Source organism: Coloeus monedula, assembly GCF_965178545.1.
Source record: "Coloeus monedula genome assembly, chromosome: 3".
NCBI classification, from domain to species: domain Eukaryota; kingdom Metazoa; phylum Chordata; class Aves; order Passeriformes; family Corvidae; genus Coloeus; species Coloeus monedula.
The window spans coordinates 68,723,149-68,745,340 of record NC_138783.1 but is presented as its reverse complement, the minus strand read 5'-3'; the positions used below and the strand labels follow the sequence as shown (position 1 = coordinate 68,745,340).

The 22,192-nt window shown below is 37.7% G+C and overlaps 1 protein-coding gene across 9 annotated transcripts in view; it reads right to left on the bottom strand.

Annotated features, from left to right (window-relative positions):
* The window catches only part of LMO7 (LIM domain 7), a 96,641-nt gene that overhangs the window by 14,681 nt on the left and 59,768 nt on the right, over positions 1-22,192 (bottom strand). For 5 of the 9 annotated variants that reach the window (XM_082279120.1, XM_082279121.1, XM_082279128.1 and 2 more), the window contains 12 exons: positions 20,579-20,696; positions 19,289-19,431; positions 17,564-18,023; positions 16,468-16,791; positions 13,445-13,559; positions 7,981-8,142; positions 6,414-6,598; positions 5,683-5,743; positions 4,616-4,672; positions 2,467-2,492; positions 2,057-2,161; positions 183-275 (listed from right to left, as the gene is read on the bottom strand). In XM_082279120.1, the coding sequence (XP_082135246.1) occupies positions 183-275; positions 2,057-2,161; positions 2,467-2,492; positions 4,616-4,672; positions 5,683-5,743; positions 6,414-6,598; positions 7,981-8,142; positions 13,445-13,559; positions 16,468-16,791; positions 17,564-18,023; positions 19,289-19,431; positions 20,579-20,696 (1,849 nt within the window). Of the gene's footprint in view, positions 1-182; positions 276-2,056; positions 2,162-2,466; positions 2,493-4,421; positions 4,464-4,615; positions 4,673-5,682; positions 5,744-6,413; positions 6,599-7,980; positions 8,143-13,444; positions 13,560-16,467; positions 16,792-17,563; positions 18,024-19,288; positions 19,432-20,578; positions 20,697-22,192 lie in introns of all 9 variants that reach the window. The other 4 variants (XM_082279124.1, XM_082279126.1, XM_082279123.1 and 1 more) reach the window with 4 other exon arrangements.

Below are 22,192 nucleotides of genomic sequence, written 5' to 3'. Positions count from 1 at the left end.
ACCTACTCTTTCCATTCCATTTTTGCAATCTCTTTCTACCAAGTCATGAACAACAATTTATTTTCCAAAATGAGAAGATAAATGACATAAAAAGCCTAATTATTTGCCTGCTTGCATGCATCTAGTATAAAGGAAAAAAAGCCCTCATGAAACTAGTTAGGGAAGCTTTACTCACAGCCTACCTCATCAAAATACTTGGAGCTCTCTTTTTCTGCTTCTTGCTTAGCTCGTAGCCATTCTTCCCTCAGTTTCTCTTGCTCTCGTTGGTATTTCTCCTGTTAGGTTAGATTGAAGTTAAACATGCAAACAAGACACATGATTTTTTTTTTATTTTCATTAAAATGTACAAGTGGAATTTAATGTGTTTTTTAACAGACCAAACAGACCAGAAAAAACCCATCCCTGAGCTCCACTAGAATATTAGGTCTGCCACAAATGAAATCCTGGCTCAAATACAATCCAAAGGAGTTCTGTAACTGAATTTTGAGAATCCAGGCTTATTACACACTAAGTCTCACAACAACCAGCCTCATATCTGTAATAGTCCCTGTCTTCCAGTTTAGTTAGCATTTGAACAAAAACCTCAGCTATCTAAGGTATTTCTGGAAAAACAGAGTGGCTGTATTTAACTTGGAATTAGGCACATTAATATGGTAAATATAAAGAGATTACTAAGTGAAATAGTGAGCAAGAACTCTAATTCTTTTGAAATGTTACCTAAACAAAAACCAATTTCTGGACCTTGAAATTTGTCTTATGACTAGATTTGGTATGAAATCAATACACTGTCTTAAAGCACTGCTCAAAACACACAGTAAATGTTTTGGTGGTTTTGTCAGTCACCACTTTTATCTTGGGAAAAGCAAAATATTTAAGGATGTCAAAAGTATTCCTTCTAAGATGCTGGAAATAAGCAAAGAAAGACTTTTTGTTATTTGAGAGTTCATTACTAGGATCATGGGGAAGAGAAAGATCATTATTACTCTGGTCAAATTTATCACTTCAGGACTAAAAAAGGAGAAACAAAGAAAAGTCATGACAGATGGCTGAGTCTGCTCTCAAGAAAGGGGACCCAAGGTTTGCACTCTTTAAAGCCATCTCCTCAGGTACCAAATGGAGCATCCAACCCATAACAGAGACCACAGATAAGTTTAGGAAGGTACAGCTGCTGCCTTGCGGAGTTTACAAGCAACAAGGAACAACGAAACATGAAACATTCAAAAAGCAACAGAGCTTCTGTGCTTGTACTTTGACATCAGAGTTTTCTGTTGAATACTGCAAAAGAGGGCATGTACAGAGTAAATGATATTCATTGATGTCTCTCCTAGCCATCAGACAACAAACTTGAATTGAGTTTGCAGAGATGTGTCTTGCTGAATGTGGTTGAATGTGCTTACACTTCATTAAGTGGAGCTCTTTGCAGAGACGTATGTTTGGGGTTTTTGTGCTACCCTAACACGGCAAACAATGCCCCTTCCCTTTGCAACACTCCCCTCCAGCTCTAGCAACTGGTTATCAAGGTGGTTTTGCATTAGCAGGTTCAGCTTTCTGACTCACAGAGGTCCTGGGAACCAGCCTGATTCCAACTGATTAGCTGATTGCTAAATAACAGGATTCTAGCAGGCTCCTACGCATGGTATTTTGCTGCCTCCTCTTCGTACACGAATACAAGGCTGTATTGTTAATTGAAGGTAAAACTCAGGCTAGAGGCAATCTCCTTAAGGGGAAAAAAATACAATTCATATTCAAAGTGAAGACCCCTTAGATCTTCACTTATCCTTTAAATTGTGTTGTCATTAAGAAGATACCAGCCCGGTGAAGATTGAGCACTTCTGGCTCTAGTGAATACACACTGTGGGTTTGATGTTCACTAAAACATTTTCCTCTTTTTTTTCTGAGTCATTCCTACCGTGTGCAACTGTGCAGGCCAGAAAACGCACCTGAGAGTTTCCCCAGGCCATCAGAAAGAAGAATTGCAGAAGTCCCATGCTACTTTTCCCTCCTTGTTGCTACACACAAGGGATTGACAGCCCATGATTATGGAGATTAATTATACCTGCAATAAACGGTCCTGCTCTTTTTGCCATTTTTCCTGTCGTTTTCGCTCTTCCTCTTGATCCCAAACCCGACGACTAGGAGCGCTGATGGATGGGACTGGGAGCTAATATAGCATAGAAATGAAACAATATTATCCTCATTCCATGAAATAAACACTCCACATTTTAAAACATTTTTTTTTAAGTGAGAAACAGAAACCATTACCAACACTAGAGCTTTATAGTGACAAGGACATAAATTAGCCTTTTAAACAGACAGAAAGCAACCATTCCTTGACAAAGCAAATCTTAGCCAGTACTCACAGATCTGATCAACATTTTAAAGCAGTAGAAAAAGCAATAGAAAGTAGAGGTCTTCTTGAAAAGACTAGGATTATACAACTAACTGTAGTTTGCAAATAGTACTTACATCAGGCATTGCAGGCTCTGGGCCTCCTGGGAGATTTGGAAGGCAAAAAAGAGAAATCATTAGACCCATACACAACTACTGCAAGACTTGTGTAACTGTGGCAAGTCAGAGCTTCAGACTAATTTTTGCTTCCTTAGTAAGACATGCTTGCGTTTGCCCTACTGAACTTTCTCGAGGGCAGAATTTATTAGGTGCTTTCAACTAATGTGCACAATTGTTTAAAAGCTTTGCATGCTTACAAGTGCCATCAGCAATTCCTTGAATTAGCAGCACATCTCCCACTGTAGCACTACAAAGGTTCTTTACTATACATCTCCTATTATTATTGTGAAATCCAACTGTTTAGCATGACCAACACCCAGAATGCTGCACAAGGGTAGAGAAGCTGCTCATTTACTGGCATGAATTAAGAGCAACTGACATCCACTTCTCTATCTCAAAACCATATATTTCTGCTTTCCAACTTTCCTTCTTTCCTACTTCCACAAGCACACTTGAATTCAGTGAACTTGTCACCATTCACCACAAACCTTTTGTTATTTGCGGCTATCACACTTGGCCTTAATCTTAATCATCCTGTGCCAAGATGATTATTGGAGAGAGATGTGTATTATGCTAATATATTAAAAGCTGAGAAAGTGGGGAGAAACACAAATTTAAGTATAATCATTTCTTAAGCACCATCACTATTTTTGTTTGTTGACAGTGTACTTGTTACCTAGCTGTCCAAATTTAAGTTTAAAAAAAAGCATGAAAGAAAGCTTGCAACAGTTTTCTGAAGTATAATCACATGAAGTTGAAAAAAGATCAAATTTAGGATACAAAAGACTCTAATGAGTCACAGGTTAGCATCCATTATATATATGCACAATTTTGTCTTCACTGTCAGATCTCAACAGCCACACTGAAAATCAGGTAATCAGCTTGATCTATTGCAGTTGTGCCAGGAAATATTAAAGGGAAGCATAGACAACAACTGGTTTTGCTCCCTTCTTCTTTCACCCCTGTAAGCTTATGCTGAACTCCACAGGAATCTTTCATGTAATTGCAAAGCTAAAGTGTAAAAAGTTTAAAACTAACAAGCTGTACTTAACATATACTCTAGAAATACAACTTTGTTCTCCCCATCAAGTACAAGTGAACTACCTCAAATACTGTTACAAAAATAATTAAAATAAAAACCAAATTTCTGCCAGCCATAAAATAAAAATCAAACAACAACAACAAAACCCCAACATCAACAAAGCAACCAACAACAGAATACCACCATATTGCTGATACAATATTGCAGATACAGCAGAAGTATTTAAAAGCAAACAGAACCACAAACACAGATATATGCTGTGGCACTTCACATATCGCTTCTGGCAAAAAACAGAAATCATCACCACTAAAAGCAAAATCCTGGCCCCACTCAAATCATTGGCAAAACTCAACTGAACTTCCAGTGGGCCAGAATTTCACTCTTTCAGGCTACAGCAAAAAGCAAGGCATACATAGCCCAAAGACAGCATAAGACATACAACATTAGCAGAAGTATGTGAGCTGTGACATGCAAAATGCTGAAAAGCAACCTACAAAACCAAAATTGAGTGCTTCATTTATTGCCTTTTTTTAAAAGAGCTAGCATATTAAATTCAAAATTTATATTGGTCTTCTTGGGATCTTGTGACATCACCACATAGTGGAAAACCAGCAGATGCCATTTTACATCAATTTACACAAAAGCACAGAGCTGCAACTCAAATCTAGAGTTAAATACTTCATCAACAGCTCTGAGATCTTCTCTAAAGCTCTGCTGGAATATTCGCAATTATTCTTGTTTTGTAGGTAGTAGCAAACCTGAACAGAGAGTGCCATCCTTCTTACTTCTACCCAGTGGAAAAAAAAGTATGAACAACACAGAAGAGATTTAAACAGCTATAGATATAAGAGAACACGCAAAGACCCATTACCACAAAGGTAGACCCATGAATTGTAAGAATAACCTGATGACCCTGGGAAAAGAAGGGAAATTAATTATGTTGCTTCATTGTAACTGCAGAAACAACACTGAAGAGGAGGAGCACCCAGCACCAGACTTGTTAGGGAGAGTGTGCAGCGGGAACAATTTCATGGAAGTACATGAAATGTTAGCTCTTTGATTTACCTTGTTCAAAAAATTGTGACCGTCTTTTTAAGTTTTTCAAAGAAATAGGTTCAGATGCTATTTGAAAAATACAAAAAATATAAAGAAGTCAATGAGGTGCCTTTTTTTCTAATGACTATAACCACTGGATAAGAAACTTCTGTTAGACCTCCCATATACTGCAACATCACTTCAGAAAAACAAAAAGCCCCTGAAACAAAAAGGAAAACCTTAGGAGGTTACATCACATACTAATTTTATTTCATTTTATCAGTAACAACATCCAACTATAAAAACAGCCCAAGTGCTAAACTTGGACTCAGATTCTCTCTGTCTAATTTAAGCATCCTTGACTGGGATGCCAAATCGGAATGAGGAGCCTAATGACCATTCAAGGTCACCAGAAAACATCTCCAGAGGGCAAGTGATATCTTGGGGGAATTCTTCTATGAATTGCCATATATATTCAAGTTTAAATTAAATAGAAAGTTCTTACTTAAGGAACTTTCCATTAGGAAGTATACATACCTGGTTTCTCTCACTGCTGTCAAGTAAGGCTATAACTGCTCATAGCAGCATATGCAATAATTCTTCATACCTGAATCATCAATATTGTTCTCCAGGAATAAAAGTAAAGTAGTAATATTGAAAACAGCCACTACCCCCAAAACCTCACAACTGAGAGAGGCAGCCAAAAATAGCAAAAAGTTGAGTACTCTACACTCTTCCTGGGCAGCAAAATAAATCAATACTCATACTGACTCAGTCTCCACACAGTGCAGTAGCAACTACCATAAATCATGTGCTTCCTTCTCTTTCACCCCTACCACACAGTAAATTTACAGCCACTAATGCAGAGACAGGGGGGTTCATTGCAGGTTTTTTGTCAGTTCTCAAACTGCCTAGCACATTGTGGAAGCAAACTACACCCAGTTTGGATGCAACAAGATCTCTGTGATATCTGTCTGGCTTTCAGTTCATTAAGGTCTCACTTCACCCACTGTAAAACGCTTGCAGTCATTACAGGTTTAGTGTCTGTGCTTGTCACAAACCACACAATTAGCAGATGAAAAGCAACAGTGGTTTACCTCTTTGTTCATTAGAGCCAAGATCTCCTTGCATTCCGTTTATGAATTTTGTTTCTGTATCCTGAAATAAATAAATAAATAAATGTCTTAGGCTCATTAGATTTGTGGAAGTTTATCCAACTACACATCTTTCCTGACAGGAACTATATATCATGAAACACTTCATAATGCTTTTATAGAAAGATACAAAACAATCTAAAATTTCCTTAGTGTATCTTATAATAAAGCAATTGCAGGCATTTGAGGGAATCAATAACCAGATGTGAACTGCTGTAGAAATAAAAACCATTAGTTTCCAAGAAAATGCCAGAAGCCAAGATCTTCCTATTTCAGCTCCTTGGCAGGCAGGTTTTTATTTACAAGTAATTTGAAAGCCCATATTCTTCTGTTCCTTGGGGCTGCAACTTCCATTTAGGCTAATAATGCATGTCAAAGTCTTCTCTGGAGAATAAACACTCTGTATGTTTTAGTCAAAAAATAGTCTGCATATGTTTTAATATTTATCATTCACCAGTGTTCACTCATGAATAGACAGTAGCAAGGCTTTAAAACATCTTATTTACCTTAATACATACATAGCTACATCTCCATATTTCAGATGCAGGGTCCTATACTTGTATTGCTTAAGGAACATAAGATTTACAAGTTCTTTTCTCCATCCTCCCACTATCAAGACATTACATTTTTTCTTCCTCCCCCCAAATCCCATGAACCTTCAAAAACACACTCACAGAACTTTGAAGGCTGCTGGAGAAATCTCTTTTTGTGGATATGGTGGAAACATTTGAAACTTTTTCTCCCGAAGTTGCATCAATCCATTTATTTTCAGATGTACCTATAATGTTGGTAGCCATACTGGTGAGATTGAGGATTTTATGCCTTACATGTGGCAGGGAAGGCAGGTCTTTGCCCCAGTCTTTTTGGTATGTGGAGGATCAAGAAATTAATATAGACAGTAACGTCAAAGAACAGAACAAGAGCTAGTGAAAACACATTAAAATCACACAAAAACACACATAACAGAAGAGGAAGACACACAAATCAGGTGGAATTTGTGAAGACAGGAAAAAGGGCATTTATAGCAGACCGCCTTCCCCAAAAATGCAAGTGTTAGTCATAAGCCAGGTAAAAGTTTGCCAGATGCTTTGCTGATACGCACTACAGCAGCTGAACACTAAAGAGCAGTTAGCATCCATTGGAAACTATTTCATTAGCGTTAGTAAGGATTGAGAAAATTCTGCCAACTTTACCCACTCGAGGCACAATGAGACTCATACACTATATCCAGGGAAGGGTAATTTTCACGTCCATGCTCATCAGGAAGCACAAAGACAGGGAAGAAAAGGAAGTCTAAACTAAACTAGCAAACCAATGAGGCAAAGACAAACAATGCTCTTCTCACACACTCCATCATTTCTCCCTGTCCTACCCTTACTATTGAAAATTTTATTCAATTAGTTCTTTGCCACTAATCTTACTCTTCAGTTGTACTAGGTCCTATAAAGTGATTTGTTTCTTGTCTCTTCATCACCACACTGTTTTTTCCCCAGTTTGCTAGTAACTTATTCTACCTACCTTCCCACTAAAACAATGTTTTGTATTTATACTGTGAAAGAAGTCACTGGTCACACTTCCAACTCTGCAAAAATTATCCTACAACTTTGAAAGGGTTTCCTGATTAAACCCATGGCAAGTCTAGAGATGCTACAAGGCTGTCAGCCAGGATGGTTTCCATCTCACTACCCAGAATGGGTAGTACCATCCGGGAGAGATTACAGCACCACAGTATTTGGGTCAATGGCCAGAATCATAACACACAGGCACTACATCACCCAAAAGCTCATCTTCTCTTGAAATGCTCCCTGAAGAAAGAAACACAAGATCCTCCTTTCCTGAAGAAAGAGCTGGAGATTGAGAGAGGGGGTCTTTAAAAATTACTATCCTCTACAGACCAGACCCTTTTCATTCTTGTGGTATGGCAGGAAAGAAAATGTTAGATTCCCTTTTGTGATGGTTGCACACTTTTTTACCTGACCATCCTCTCAGAAACAGGCCAGAGCACAAGAGTGAGGTCAGTAGTTCAATGTTTTGCAGATTTTCTTGTCAAGACATTTCTAATGCACAAGCAGTTAAAAAGCCAAGTTGTGTTAAAATGCAACAGACATGCTGGCAAACTACTTAGCTTAGATATGTATTACTTCCGTAAGGGTAATAAGGACTCTCAGCTGTCAGGTACAGCAGAGACAAAGCTTATTTGCCTTACAGAGCATACAGTATCTGCCTGACAAAACAACTCACCATTCTTTCCATATCGTCTGACATCCATGACTAGGTTTCCAGTTTCTAGTGCTCTGCTGATGGCCTCTTCCCACTGACTATAGTCCATATGAGAAACCTTTGTGCCGTTGACAGCAATGATCTCATCATCTACATGCAGTTGACAAAGTGCCGCAGGGCTGCCTGCAGAAAACAGAAGTAAACTGTAATTATGTCTCCATTCATATTTTTCTTTTTATCACAGTTGTCATTGGAAGAGGGTGGATTAGGGAATCATTCAAAGAAATGCTTAATGGTGGATATTTAGAAACTCTCAGAGATATTCACTACACTGTAACATAAGCTCAGTAACCTCAGTATCAAAGTAGCTTTTCAATTTAGAACTTACGGGAACAATAAAGAAAGCAGTCTTCCGAACTTGTAAATCCTCAGATTCTGGCTAGCTCATTTAATAAACAACCTCTGGGTTCAGTCTTCCCTTCACTAACTCACCTTTACAATCTGTGAGACGGAGAGAGAGGCAGCACCAAAACATCTGTATCCAACAATTAGCTGAAATTCAGCCAATGTTTGGGTAATCCTCTTATTTGTTAAAAAAAAAAAAAAAAACAGCCTGCACTTTGTTCATTCCAGTAGAAGATGGCTTTCTCATATTCTCATTTACATTTTCTGAGTTCTGCTGACAAGAGCATGCTGCTTTACTGCTTTGCTAGAATAGTTTGTTAGCTCTGAATTGATTGGCAATTGGACTCAAGATATTGCTGGGTACTGTCCCTTTAGAGTTCTCTGGATTATACTTATTTTATCTATTAAGAGCAAATTTTATGGCAGGTTGGACTTTGAATCTACTGATATTTTGCAAGACAGGCTGCACTTTATACTTTTTTTCATCGCTACACGTTGGCAGGCAGTCTCACTAGACTAGTGACAGAGAACATAGAGGACCAGTTCATAAACTTTTTCTCTTTTTAATTCAGAAAATGGATGAGCTGAGAAACTCAGACTATCCAAGCAAGATTTTAAGGATTACATATGAATGGTTCTTCCATTAAGAATTATTCCCTTAGCAGAATAGAAAATAGAAAAGCCAAGTAAAAATATAGTTAAGGATTGCACAATAAACCCTCACGTTAATAAAACAAGTTTGAATTACACAGTGGAAGTATTTTCCAATGTAAGTAGTGAAATCCACACATCTTACTTAAAATGTACCAAGAACAATGCTCTATTACATTATTAGAAACAAATGTGGACAAGTATGACAGAAAAATTTAGACACCATATGCTTCATCCTGAGTTTCTTCTGACTCATTACTAAAATGCTGCTGTAAGTCTGGCTCATCCACTAAGGATTCAGATGGCTTCACACATGAAAAAGTTAAGAAATTAAGAAATGTTCTTCTTCCTAGTATGGCACCAAATAACGATTCATCACAGTTCACTAAAAAGCTACACTAGCTACTCTGCTAGAAGAACATCGCTCCATACCATATTTTTCTGCATTAGTCTTAAAATATGGACTAAAAACTTCATTTGCTGTTACGAGTAAAATTTTCAAAACACGCTGATTGCTTTTAAGCAGTATTGTAGAAGAAAAGGTAAGGTTTTCACTGGAGGAAGAAACATGGACAATAGTTAAACTGGAAAAAACAAGCATCTCTAGGAGCCTGATATAATTTGACCACATCTGGACTAAGCCTTATGCTCATGGGACAAGGAATGCTCATAATTTCTGTCTTGAGTTGTGACAGAGTAAGCCCCCAGTAACCAAAAAAAGGTCGTGTTCATGTTACTCAAATAATTTGTCAGGGAGAAGACCCAGCTCAGAGGTGTGAACAGTATACCTCAGCTCAGTTTTAGGAAAGGAAAGGAGTTTAAGATTGCACCGTTTTTCCTATACTATTACTAGAAAGGCATATTCAGACCATACCCCAACCATACAGATTTAATGAATAGCAGCAGTCTCTAGATTGCACGTGTAGACCTAAATTAGCCAGAGCAACTTATACTGCTCCATTTTTGGTGTGTAACTTTGCCAGCAGCTCTTTCTCCAGTCTCTGGACAAAAAGACTTCTCAAGAGTGCAAACCAAGCTGCCTATAGTGGGCTTCTGCTCCGATTCACCTCCAGAGAAGCCCACAGAGACTGGTCAGAAATTCAGGTGCCAAAAGTTACTTTTCTTTCTTACTAGTCCCCAGTAAAAACAAACCTAACCAAATTCCACATGTACTTAGTTATCTCTAACCTATCCTCATCTGCTGTTATTCCAAAAGATAAACACTATCTCAGTGATAGAAAAAAAAAAAAACTTGAAGGATGTGGGTCAAATTTACTTTGTCCTTCATGACTGCAAGTGTTTGATCAGAGACATGCACTCCTATATTAACACAATCTCAAGAAAATTATTGCAAAGGGAAAGTGAAAGGGAAAGGACTGAAACAATAAAGATTATATGGCACTGGGGAAGTCAGCAGAACAATATCTAGATCAATGACTTTAAGGCTTTCTGTTTGCCTAATTTTTAGTGTAAAGGTTGAAAACTCCTGTAAAAAATGAGCACTATCTTTTTTTATATGTGGTAAATGGGTCTCAATGAAATGTGAGTTACATGCTTAACTCTTACTTAGCTTTTTGAGAACACTCATAAGAAGTTAATTCTGTCTACCAAGTAGTTTTCTTAGCAGTTTAAGGAATAGCATATATAGAATACAGAGACATTTATAAGTAGTAAAAAAGATAAATGCTGGGTATCATCTCAAGCAAATCATACAGCTAATTAAGAAGACAAGACAATCAGAGAAAGTATTCCTGGAAGCTTTTTCTGGGCTCAAGAAAGAGAAAAAGGTGACTAGAACCTTGGTTTGGACTTGCCAAGCCTAAATCACACTTCACCAACCTGGTTATCTTCAACGATGAATTGACTAGATCTCTGTGGATGAGGGAAGAGAGGTGCATACAATCCACCTTGTCTTTAATAAGACCGTTGACATGATATTCCACAGTATCCTGGTAACAAAATTGGGATGGTATTGTCCGCAGGGCAGAACGACCAGATGCGTAAAAAACTGGCTGGGCTATCAGGCTCTGTGGGCTGCTTACAAGTGGATCTCATCAGGGATCTATCCTGGGACCTACCCTCTCTAATTTGTTCACCAATAAGCAGGAGAAGGAGACAAAACACACCCTCATCAAGCTTTCAAACCTTGTCAAAAGGCAGAGGGTGACCAATACACTGGCAGGCAGGGCTGCTGTTGAGAGCACGAATTTGACATTCAACAAGGCCAAACGCAGAGTCCTGCTCCTGAAAAGGACTAAGCCCAGTGGTGGTACAGGCTGGTTACTGATGGGCTGGAGAGCAAGGCTGGGACAACCCTGGTAGTGGTAGGGCTGTATGAACAATAACATGACCAACAGATCAAGACAAGTGACCATTCCATTCACTCAACACTTCTTATGCTACATGGACAATCCTGTGTCGAGTTTTGGTGTTTCTCTGTAAGAGAAATGTCAATAATCTGGGGCAAGTTCAAGGGTAAGGTAATGAGATGGTCAGGACTGGAGCAACTGACCTCTGAGGAAAGGCTAAGGAGCATGGGCTTGTTCAGCCTGGAGAAGAGAGGCTGCAGGAGAACTTAACAGGAGCCCCCTCCAGTACACATCAGGAGGTCACTGAGAAGGGCAAGCCTGCTCTTTACTGAAATTTATGGCAGGAAAACACAGAACAGTGTTTATAAACTGGGACAAAGATCGGTCTGACTGGATATGTCGGGAAAATTTTCTCTGAGAGGATAATGCCCAGAGAGGCTGTGCAGTTTCCATCCCCAGAGGGTCTCAAACCCACATGGGTAAAAGTCCTAGGCCACTCAGCCTGAATTCCATCTTGACATTTTTTTGAGTGGTGTTTTGCTCTAGGTGATCTTCCAAGATGTCTTCCAACCTGAATTATCCTATGACTTATCGTTAAAAATAGCAAATACAACATTCCCAAGTGCCTAGATGAAAACATATACTACTCTTTCAACGGGTCATTCACCTCTTTCATCCTTAATTTCTTTAAAAGGAGCTACAGCTATCGAATAAGGATACAAAATGAGCCACTTATTGGAAGAAAAAAGTGTTGAACATAGGCTAGAAATGAGAACACCGAGATACAGCTCGTTCTCAGTTCAATCTATCCTTTGTGCTCTTCCCTGTGAGAATGGAAATAAAGCCTAACCAAGACAATAGCCACAAAGCTTTCACCTTTTCCTTGGGGACAGAGCCCCCAAGGACTTCTGTGGACTTTTGTGAATGACCAGCAGGAACATTCACGACGCTCAGATTTCTCCTTTCCTGCTGGCAATGCAAATGCACAGACCCCTGCCTCCAAGGAGGGAAATTAAACCAGAAGCCTAGCAGCAGGGAAAGCAAAGGAAAGTTATTCTTCAGGCAAAGTGAATATTAACAGTTACAGAATCATGGAATGGATCAGGTGGAAGGAACCACAGTGGTTCATCTGGTCCAACCTCCCTGCTCAAGTAGGGTTATCCTAAAGCAAATCTAATTACAAAGAGTACCCAGATATAGTGAAGAAAGGCCTCTTCACTTCTTGAATTTGAAAAAGAAAAAATAAATTCAAGACTGCTCATTAAGTGTTGTTAAATGGTATTTTTTCCTCTCTGGGAAGCATAATACAGGGCTAACTAAATTAAAAGTTTCCAGTTATTTCTCCTTTCTCAGGATGATCTTGTGTTAGTTGGAAAGAAGGGTGCAATTAAATATTCCTCAAGTATTATTGGCAATGGGAAAGACCACTGTTTAGAAAACAAGCATAACGTGATTTGCTTGGGTTTTTGTTGCCTTTATTCTTTTTTTAGAAAATCGAGCTCGTTCTCTGCAGAAGACTATTAAAGCCTTTATTCTTTTTTTAGAAAATCGAGCTCGTTCTCTGCAGAAGACTATTAAAGGTTAGAAATAAACTTTATATATGTGTCATCTCAAGACAAAAATATTTGCTTTCCCTCAGTATTAAAACAACTGAAAAAAACTGCACTGAAAATCAAATTAGAAGTTGCAACTACTTAAAAATATTAGCTATCTCCAAAATTCAACATGACTAAGAAAGGAGAAATTGGAAAAAGAGTATTAACTCCTAAGTTCCCTCTGCATATGTTTACAAACCATGTGAAGTGAAATCTTTTAAACTTAGCTGAAAGAAACAATCTGTATGTGTATGTGCCCATAAATACTGTTCTGCAAGAGGCTCGGTGAACAAATAAGGTTTACACCTTCCTCAATTAGGAAAATGCATTTTCATATTTCTAAAGTCAACCTGTTTCAAGAGATCAGGATTCACTGAAATACATTAGCAAACTAAATACCAATTTTTCAGTTCTATACATGATGTTTTAAAATGTTTGCACCATTCTTAGCAGCAAATGCCTGAATTTAGAAGCCTCTGCAAACTGAACATAAGAAGAAAAATTTTTGTATATATACATATTTACCTTCTTCAACTGTCTGTACAATGGCTCCTGTAGAACTCCAATTTGTTGTAAACCCAAAGCTGCGACTGTGGCCAGGTCTCTGGTTTATACTGATTCTCATTTCACTGTACTGTTCCTGAAAAATAAAACATGACACTACAGTATCTGGTATCACAGGAATCTAAATGAGGGAAAGTTTATCCTCTAAATAAGTGAGGCTGCTCACAATGTGCACTTTAATCATCTATTATTAGCATCACAGACAAAGGAAACAGTATTGAAGTCAGTTAACTAACTCATTTGCTTTTTATTCAAACAGGTGTGCTTTCAGTTTACATTTATATTTTCCTTACATGTATATTTCACTCTGCATTTCTATTATTTTAAATGTTCTGTAACACAATGCTAAAAAATTTAAGAACTTGAAGGAAATTAAACCCCTAAATGATTCTTCGTATATTGTCTTGGGAATTTGTGACATGTACTGCCTCCTGAGAGAGCATCAGAGATGTGAAAAAGCTAGATAACAGTAATCAATCTTTTTTTTTTTCTTGTACATCTTACCATGAGCATCATCAGTTTCCTTTAGGCTCAACTCTGCAACTAGGTTTAATCGGGTGCACAATCATCTTTTTGATTTTGTGTGAAATACTGCCAGCTTCCTATGGATTTTGTAATGGAGGCCTTAGGTAATAAAACTAATCCCGAATTAGCTAAATGCAGATCTTTGGCTTTAATGGACTTTCAAGATGCTTTCGGAATCTGAATCAAAATCTAACATCACCATTTTAAACAACAAGAATATCTGAATGGGAAAACATGTTGTAACACTTGCTTTCAATCCCACGCTACATTATGAGCATGTGTTGCATACATTAACATTCTAATGTGAATTCATTAAAAACAATTAAAATACCCAAATGCATGCTATGCACTTCTTTAGCATGACATTGACACCAATATAAAAGGAAAGAAAAATGACAGATTCTTCTGTCAAACAGTGATAAAATAAATATATTCCAGCAAAATGCGCATGGAAGGGACCCTGCAGGTTTTTACACATGCATTAAATGTACACCTACGTTTCAGTTCCCTAGTGAACCAGCCTTCCTGAAGAGTGGGATTTATTTTCCCTAACTTAAAATATTTAAAAGTCTAGAAATCTATGCCAATTCCTCCAAGCTTCTATGTTGGTAAGACGCAACAGGCAGCTACAGTGAGCGCTGCACAAGCAGATGCAGCCAGCCGGAGTCTCAGGGAGGTGCAGCCAGAGGTGGCCTCAGCAGCACCTGAGCACTGGACACAGAAGAAAACAACATTGCACGACATCGTCCCAAGGGATCGCCTCATGTTACAGGAATGTTCCTGGGAAAACATTCCCCTTTACAGCCCAGGGTAGAAGTTAAGTCTTTTCTTCACACCACAGCTACTGGCTTGCAAACACTCCCACACGACCCCAGTCCTTAGGTGAGTATATTAAAAGTGAATCTACTAAACAGGTTAGCACACTGGGCTAGAGAACATACAAACCTTTAGAGTCTGAGTGTGTTCCTGGAAATTGCTACCAGTCTTAATTTTTTTTTTTCCACCATCACAACATGACTCTTCAAACGTATCTCTTGTCAGAGGAGTAACGTGACTTTGTACACTCAACTTTATCATTTTTATAGGTCATCTCTAAAACAGTGCTCCCCAGGCCTGGCATTATGGCCCTGATGACTAGTAAACTACATCAATCTCTCTGGCAATGATTTACAAACACATCAAATGCAACTTGCATTCTTTAACTTATAGCTTGTTAAGCTATAACACAATCAAGATTTTTTTTTTAACTTAAAAAAAAAATTATAAATAGCCCCTCCATATTACTCACTTCTAGGAGGAATTTATAATATCATAACTAACAACAGGGAAAAAAGATACATGGACCTAGTACATGCTATTCACATTTGCCTTGCTTAAAGAGATGCTAAGAATTCATATCTAATCTATCAGCTTTCACTGATAAAACCAGAAATTCCTCTATTTTTGCTACAACACAGAAAAAAAGATCATGATCTCTTTCCTTACACAACAATCACAATTTCAAAAAATTAGGATAAATTAATTAAAATGGCCAAGAGGTATCAGAGGTATTGAATTGCAATGTATTTCTTTTCCACAAGTGATTAGGAAGAAGAATGTTTGGAAGCAAATGAATTTCTAAAAAGGCGGCATGGGAAGTGATTTCATAAATCAGCATCCAAGGTCTTATGACCTTCACCCAAGCAACTGGCACAATTAAGTTTTACAGCAGGATCAGGAATGCAAATCTTTCAAGGGTTATGAACTGCATCATCAGATAGTACAGAAAGGTATCAAAAATTAAAGCTATTGTTGGTGAAACATGCAATCAATTGGAGGAAACAGCACTTAAGGCATATTTCAAAAAGAACACTGAAAGACCCAACCCTTTATCCAATAAGCACATGCACAAAAAGATGGCGATTTCTTTCAAAACTATTAAGAATATTAATTAGATTCAAGCAAATAGCTAAAAAAAAAAAAATAGGGCTCAAGCTGCAACAGATGGAAAAAAGGATAGTGTGATACTGATGTTTATGGCCAGCCTTTGAAAAGCTGATCTTTATTTTCCACCAACCACCAGCTTAGAAGTGCAAATGAATGCTACAGCAGCTAAGATAATTCATCTAACTGATCACACCTGATTGTATGCACAATTGTATGTGCTAATTTGGAGAATAACAAAAAACTTTGAAATTTTGCAAGCATTAAATGATATGTAGAATAACTATTTTGAATTAGAATGATAAATAAAATTAAACACAAGACAAAATGGGTAGGGAAAAATTCATCAAAAGAGTTAATTTTTTCCCCCCAAATATTCTCTTTCCCCAAAATTAAATCAAAGGAAATAGCAGTTCTCTGAGCTGTCCTCTTACTACCAGAAAAATATTTGCATTAGATGCAATTTTAGTTAATTTCTCCTTTATTCTGCTGTGGCATTCAGTTACACCAAGTAATCACATTATTTCCACACTTACCATGGATTTGGAATCCTTAGGCTCTGTTGGACTCGCAATTTCTGCAGAAGATGCAAGTGAAAGAGAATCAGGAGGAATGTCATAGTCTGGCTTAGGAATACTGCTTCCAGCATCTTGGTCTTGGGACTTTAAAGGTAATGGCAAACTAGGAGGAGGTGTTGACTGAACACCTTTTTCCTCCTCTTCCTCCTCACCTCTGCTTCTGAATGCACCAGTGGAGAGAGGGTGTGCAGTGTCTGGTTGTGAAAAGGAAATGCTGGTGAACAAGGTTTGAGTTCTTTTAGCTTTTTCTACTTCTCCATTGTATTTCTGAGCATCATCCATCTAGGACAAAAATGACAGTTTGGTAAATATGTGCTTTTAAAAAAAGAAATCCTTAAATTGTTCAGTGATCTTTATATTTAACAAAACCACCTTCCCCTTTGAAGCAAATTCTGGTTCCTGTACCCATTGCTACCTACTTAGAGAAACATATTTTTTTCTCTTGAAATGCTTGCAGAACAAATAGTCCAGACTTCTTAAGATAAATTTGTTAAAGTCATCTGCTCAGAATTATTTGCATTCTTACTATTTTTTAAACTGAAACTAATAAGGATTTAGGAGAAAACTATGAAAAATATCACAGTAAAGTGGCAGGGGGGAATCAGTTTCATTGTTTCGGTGCTTTATAGGGTAGACAAATTTTAGGCTAGCATAAAATTTCAATTTCAACAAAGTCAGCAGAGCAGAGGAGACTTATTGCCTGAAAAATTTATCTTTAACACTTCATTATGTTAACCTGGCTCCAAGGACAATTACCAATTACCTCCAAGGACAAATTTTTTTTTTATAAGGCACACTAAGGAGACTTACTACAGTAATAAAAGGAACATTGGAATATTTTACCAAATATAGTTACCAGCTTTAATTCCAGGAGTAAGTTTAAGCACAGAAACACACGTAAACATCTAAACCACAACAGAACTGCCTGCTCTATTAACACAGCCTTCATCACACAGGAGACACTTTTTAAAAAAACCAAAACATTAAAATTACTGTTCCCCCAGCTATTGAAGACCCCACATTTACAAATTTCAGGAATGAAACGGAGTTTTACCGTGAACGACCGTGGAAGTGACGAGATTCCTCTGGAGTGGACACCAAAAGGTCTTGGTGTAACCACAGATGTTAACCTGGAGGTATCAGTTTTCTGGTAAGTTCTTGGGAGAGAAGCTGAAACCTGAGCTGACCCAGTTTGAGCATTCACTGAGTAGCGAGTGGACAAAAGAGCTGGGCTCTGCTCCCGCTCCTCCGCCAGGCTCTCCGGCGGCGCAGGAGCTTCTCGAGCAGCCGAGCTCTCCGACGGGTTCTCCTTGGGTGGCTGGGTGGCGTATACACTTTTGCTGTCCTTAGTGCTGTAGGAAGTATCTTCTTCCAAACGGTAATCTTTGGCTGCTGACCAATCTTTTGCCACTGTGGAAGGTGCTTTTTCTTCACTGAACACATCATCATTCAGGGAATATGCCCAGTTGTGTTCCTGTTTCTGCTGCTCATAGGAGTCTTGATCTCTCTCTTCCCTATGGAAATAGAGCCTGTTAAAATACCCAAGTGACCCAACAAACAGGCAGGCCTAAAGTTTTTCAACTAGTGAACATTTAGGGCAGAGCATAAGCCAAATAATACATCTCCAGTAAATGAAAATGAATATAATTGTTTAAATATATTAGTATTTTCATACATTTTTAAATCTATCTTCTTTAACCTCCTACCCAGTTCAGCACTCTCATAACACTCAGGCATACTACTATCACATTATCAGGCTGCCATCATGACATAAATCTTTGCCAAGAAAATGATACAGCTATTCAAGTTACGTATCCTCAGAAATTCAGACTTTATTTAGGAAAGAATAGGAAAATTAGTCCCATAACACTGTCTGAACTGTATAACTCTGCTCGATACTTCTGCTCTATGAAAATGCTACGCTGAATTTTAGATAAATAAATAAGATGGTGCACTGAAGTTCAGCTAATTTTTTTTTTTCCTATTCATTTCTTTGTCATAAAGTAACAACCACTACAGGGATAATCTTTAACCCATCATTTTTAAGATTCTTATTGATCCTGAACATTCAATACAATTAGCATCCATATATTCAAGCAACTAATTTTTGTCCTCACAAATAAGTAAAAAAGCAAAGAAATCCAAAAGATTAGATTTATTTCTTTTATGAATACATGTCGTGCATATTACCTTCAGCTCAGTCATATGTGTCTTTTTAAATAGATAGACAGATAAGACTGTCACCACTAAAAATGGTACTGTGCAGTTCACACTTTTTACTCTTCAGAAAGTAAATACCAAGAGGAAAAATTAGGGATGAAGGGGAAAACAAGTAAAAGTTTACAACTCTGTGAAATACATTAAAATTCTGGTTTTTAGTTCTCCATAGTGGCTGAAAGAATAGCAAATTCAGAGGTAGAAGGAAGAGAAATAGTTAACTTTATCCATGAATAAAAAAGGACAACTACCCATTTCAATGCTATTGTTTGAACTAATTTAAAGAGAATGCAAATATTTTCTCAGTACTTTTATTTATGGATAGCAGAGTAAAATACCATTTATAGAGAAACCTGTTTAACATTCTGTGCAAACAGTGCATTAGAAAACCATATTCAGTCCTTCAACTGCCTAGATTTCTACATTTTATTTTGCAACTAAAATTGTCAAGATCTCTGCAGAATCAATTTCAACTTACTGGTAAAAGCTGCTCAAGAATTCAAAGGAATAAGAATGCTCAGATTTATGTTCCTCAACATAATACTCCCATTAGGACCATTACCTCTCCTGCTGCATTTCTTTCAGTGACTTGGTTCTCCTTCCAGATACCTCAGAAGCTCTCCTTTCAATTTCTTCTCTCTCTTCCTTTTTCTTTTGCAATTCTGAAGTGTAGCTCTTTCTACGACTCTTCCATTTTGCTAGATCCTATTAGAATAACATGAATGTATACCATCAGATTCTCTCAAGACCTCATCAACTTACAGAGGCATCCCATTACTCCTATTTATTGCCCTGATTTTATTTGCATGTCTGCATCACAGCCACAATTTCATGTACCTTTCCTCTAAATAATAAAGGGGTTGTCATGTTCCAGTTAGGGTTGCAGGCTCACTGCCTCCTTGAGTTAACAATTGTAATTATTGGACTATATGACATTTTGCCCTCTTTAACCCCTCCTTAACATTTTCAATTTTATTCTAGAATACTTCACACATAATTGAAAACTAATGGAAATGCCATCTGTATTTCTTCATTGAGGGCTTTAGAGTTTGGGGTATCATTGCTTTTCCAAATCACTATTATATTAGACTGATACACTAGCTTGAGAATAAATATGCCTGAAATTCTAAATTGAAAACAGATATTTCTGTATTTTCTTCATTTCTGTAAAACTGCAATGTGAACTGGCAATATTGTCCATGAAATACCAGAGCTAAGGGGAGTACTGAATATTAGCACTGAGATGGTTGGTATGCATTAAACAAACAACTATGAACTTCTTATTTGGTGCTTTGTTCTTAATTTCAGCTTCTTATTGATACTCATTGTCAAGCAGAGATTTTAATAAATTGAAAGGTCTTCAGATACACTTATGATGCTGTGCAAAGCTACCATACAGGTTACAAGCTGGATTTAAGACAGAATTATTAGAGGATAGGAGCCTCAAGAATTTGCACGAGGAAGTATTATTTCTTCCCCTTTCTCCCAGAGGATCAAATACTCAGACATTCCAAACATTTCTCAACAAAAAGTATTCAAAAATTTCAGATAACACAAGAAACTATGCCCTAACTTTTCTTTATGTCCACAGAAATCAAGCCTGAAGGCTTTATTAATACATACAAGTCTTATCCTGAAGCATTAATCAGAAACTTAGGACAATATTTAAAATAATTTCAGTTCTGCATTTAACAGGCATCCCCAAAAACTCTAGTAGCTGCATGAGATGAATTGTTTTAGAAGACAGCCCCATGAATTTCTGCACACGTGCCAAAGCTTGTTTACTAGGGACACTGAAGGCTGGTGACACTTCAAGCAGGACACTCAAGGAAAGGTGAAAAGGACTCCTTACTTCTTGCCACTTTAGATCTTGTTCTTGTAACTGTTCTTTTATCTTTTGAAGCTCTTCATAACGGATTTTGCGCATTGTCTGCAGCTCCTCTGCACTGACATCATTCAAAGATTTACTCCTAGAAAGGGAAAAGAGTACTCAGCTTTATAAAATCTTAGTGCTCATTTTACACGAGTGAAACCTTCAGAGAGAGAGATTTATATTAGTACAACTGAATGCTCATGAGTGTTATTTTGAATGGAGTAGGAAACACATGGGCAGCTGAATGAGCAAGACTGGGACATGCTCTAGTGCCAGCACTCAAGTCATTAGCTGGATATTTGAGCAAATAAAATCAGATTAAGTGAATAAGCAGCTCTGTACATCTCCATGCTGATCATTCACATTGAACTCCTCATAAAACTCTGCTACTTCTGCTTAAACTTGTTATTCTCTTTACTGATTTTGTTTCTTTCTTTGACCCAAAAGGCATCCCCTATCCCCAAATTCAAATTCCCATCCTCTGACTTCTCTCCTGTAACAGCCCCAGTATCACCTTCTGTTCTCTCCTTCCTTAGGCTAATCATAAAATCAAATCAGTTATTGATGCACATTTCCAGAAGATTAAGAGTCACTCACTGCTAAATGCTTGGTTCATGGATGTCACAGGCCCCACTAGCTATGCTGGTCCTCCCCAAGCCTCCAAGATGCTTTCCATCCAAGCTGGGATGGCTAACACAGCCATCTTCCTCCTAACTTCTTCAACACGACTACAGTTTCCCCCAGAAACTCCTACTCGCTGGTTCCCTTTAACATAAATTCCTCAGAGTTCACCTTTCATGCTCCCCGCCACCACATGCTGTTTTTTCCTTTATTCTTTCACATCACAGTGATAAACATAACGGGATATTTAGTTTAGATATAGGACAAGACTCCTGATGAGATTTGACCACAAGCCTCTGAGACAGTAAGCAAAATACAAGTGTTTCCTCAGAAGGTTCAATGGTGTAATATAAAAAGGAAAGCTAGGTTTCTGGGTCTTGGGGGTTTTTTTTTGTTTCTTAGTATTCAAAAATACCTTTGGTTTTGTTTATCCAAAGTATGAGTGAGAGAGGGATGTAAATAAGTTTTAACAGGACTTGAAAATGTGGCACTTCTCTGATATGACAGAAAAATCAGATTAAAACCAAAACAGATTCAGCACAGAGCCTTGCTCTAATCTGTTGCATTCCAAGAGATCTCTGAACTAACAAACCAGACTTCCACTTCCTCCCAAGAGGCCAAACTCACTTTCATTGGTAACATAGAGACTTTGGCCGCTGGCCTCTAGAAATAAAGGCTTGGGCATTAACTCGTCGTATCTGTTTACTTGTCTATTTTCTGAATGAGAAGAGTGCCAAATTCAGCAAAAATTGCCTGGTTGCTATTGCAGAAACTCTTTTCTTGTACAGTTCTTTTCCTCATTTTTTATGCTTAAGTTATATCACATGTAGAACTGTTTTGGGGTAACCAAACGCTATATAAGGGTTGTATCAAATTTGTTTCAGATTAGTTCAAGAAAACTTACATAACTACACTTTCCACTTCTTTCTCTTGAGTATTATATCTGCCTGCAACAAAACAGGAAAATCTAGA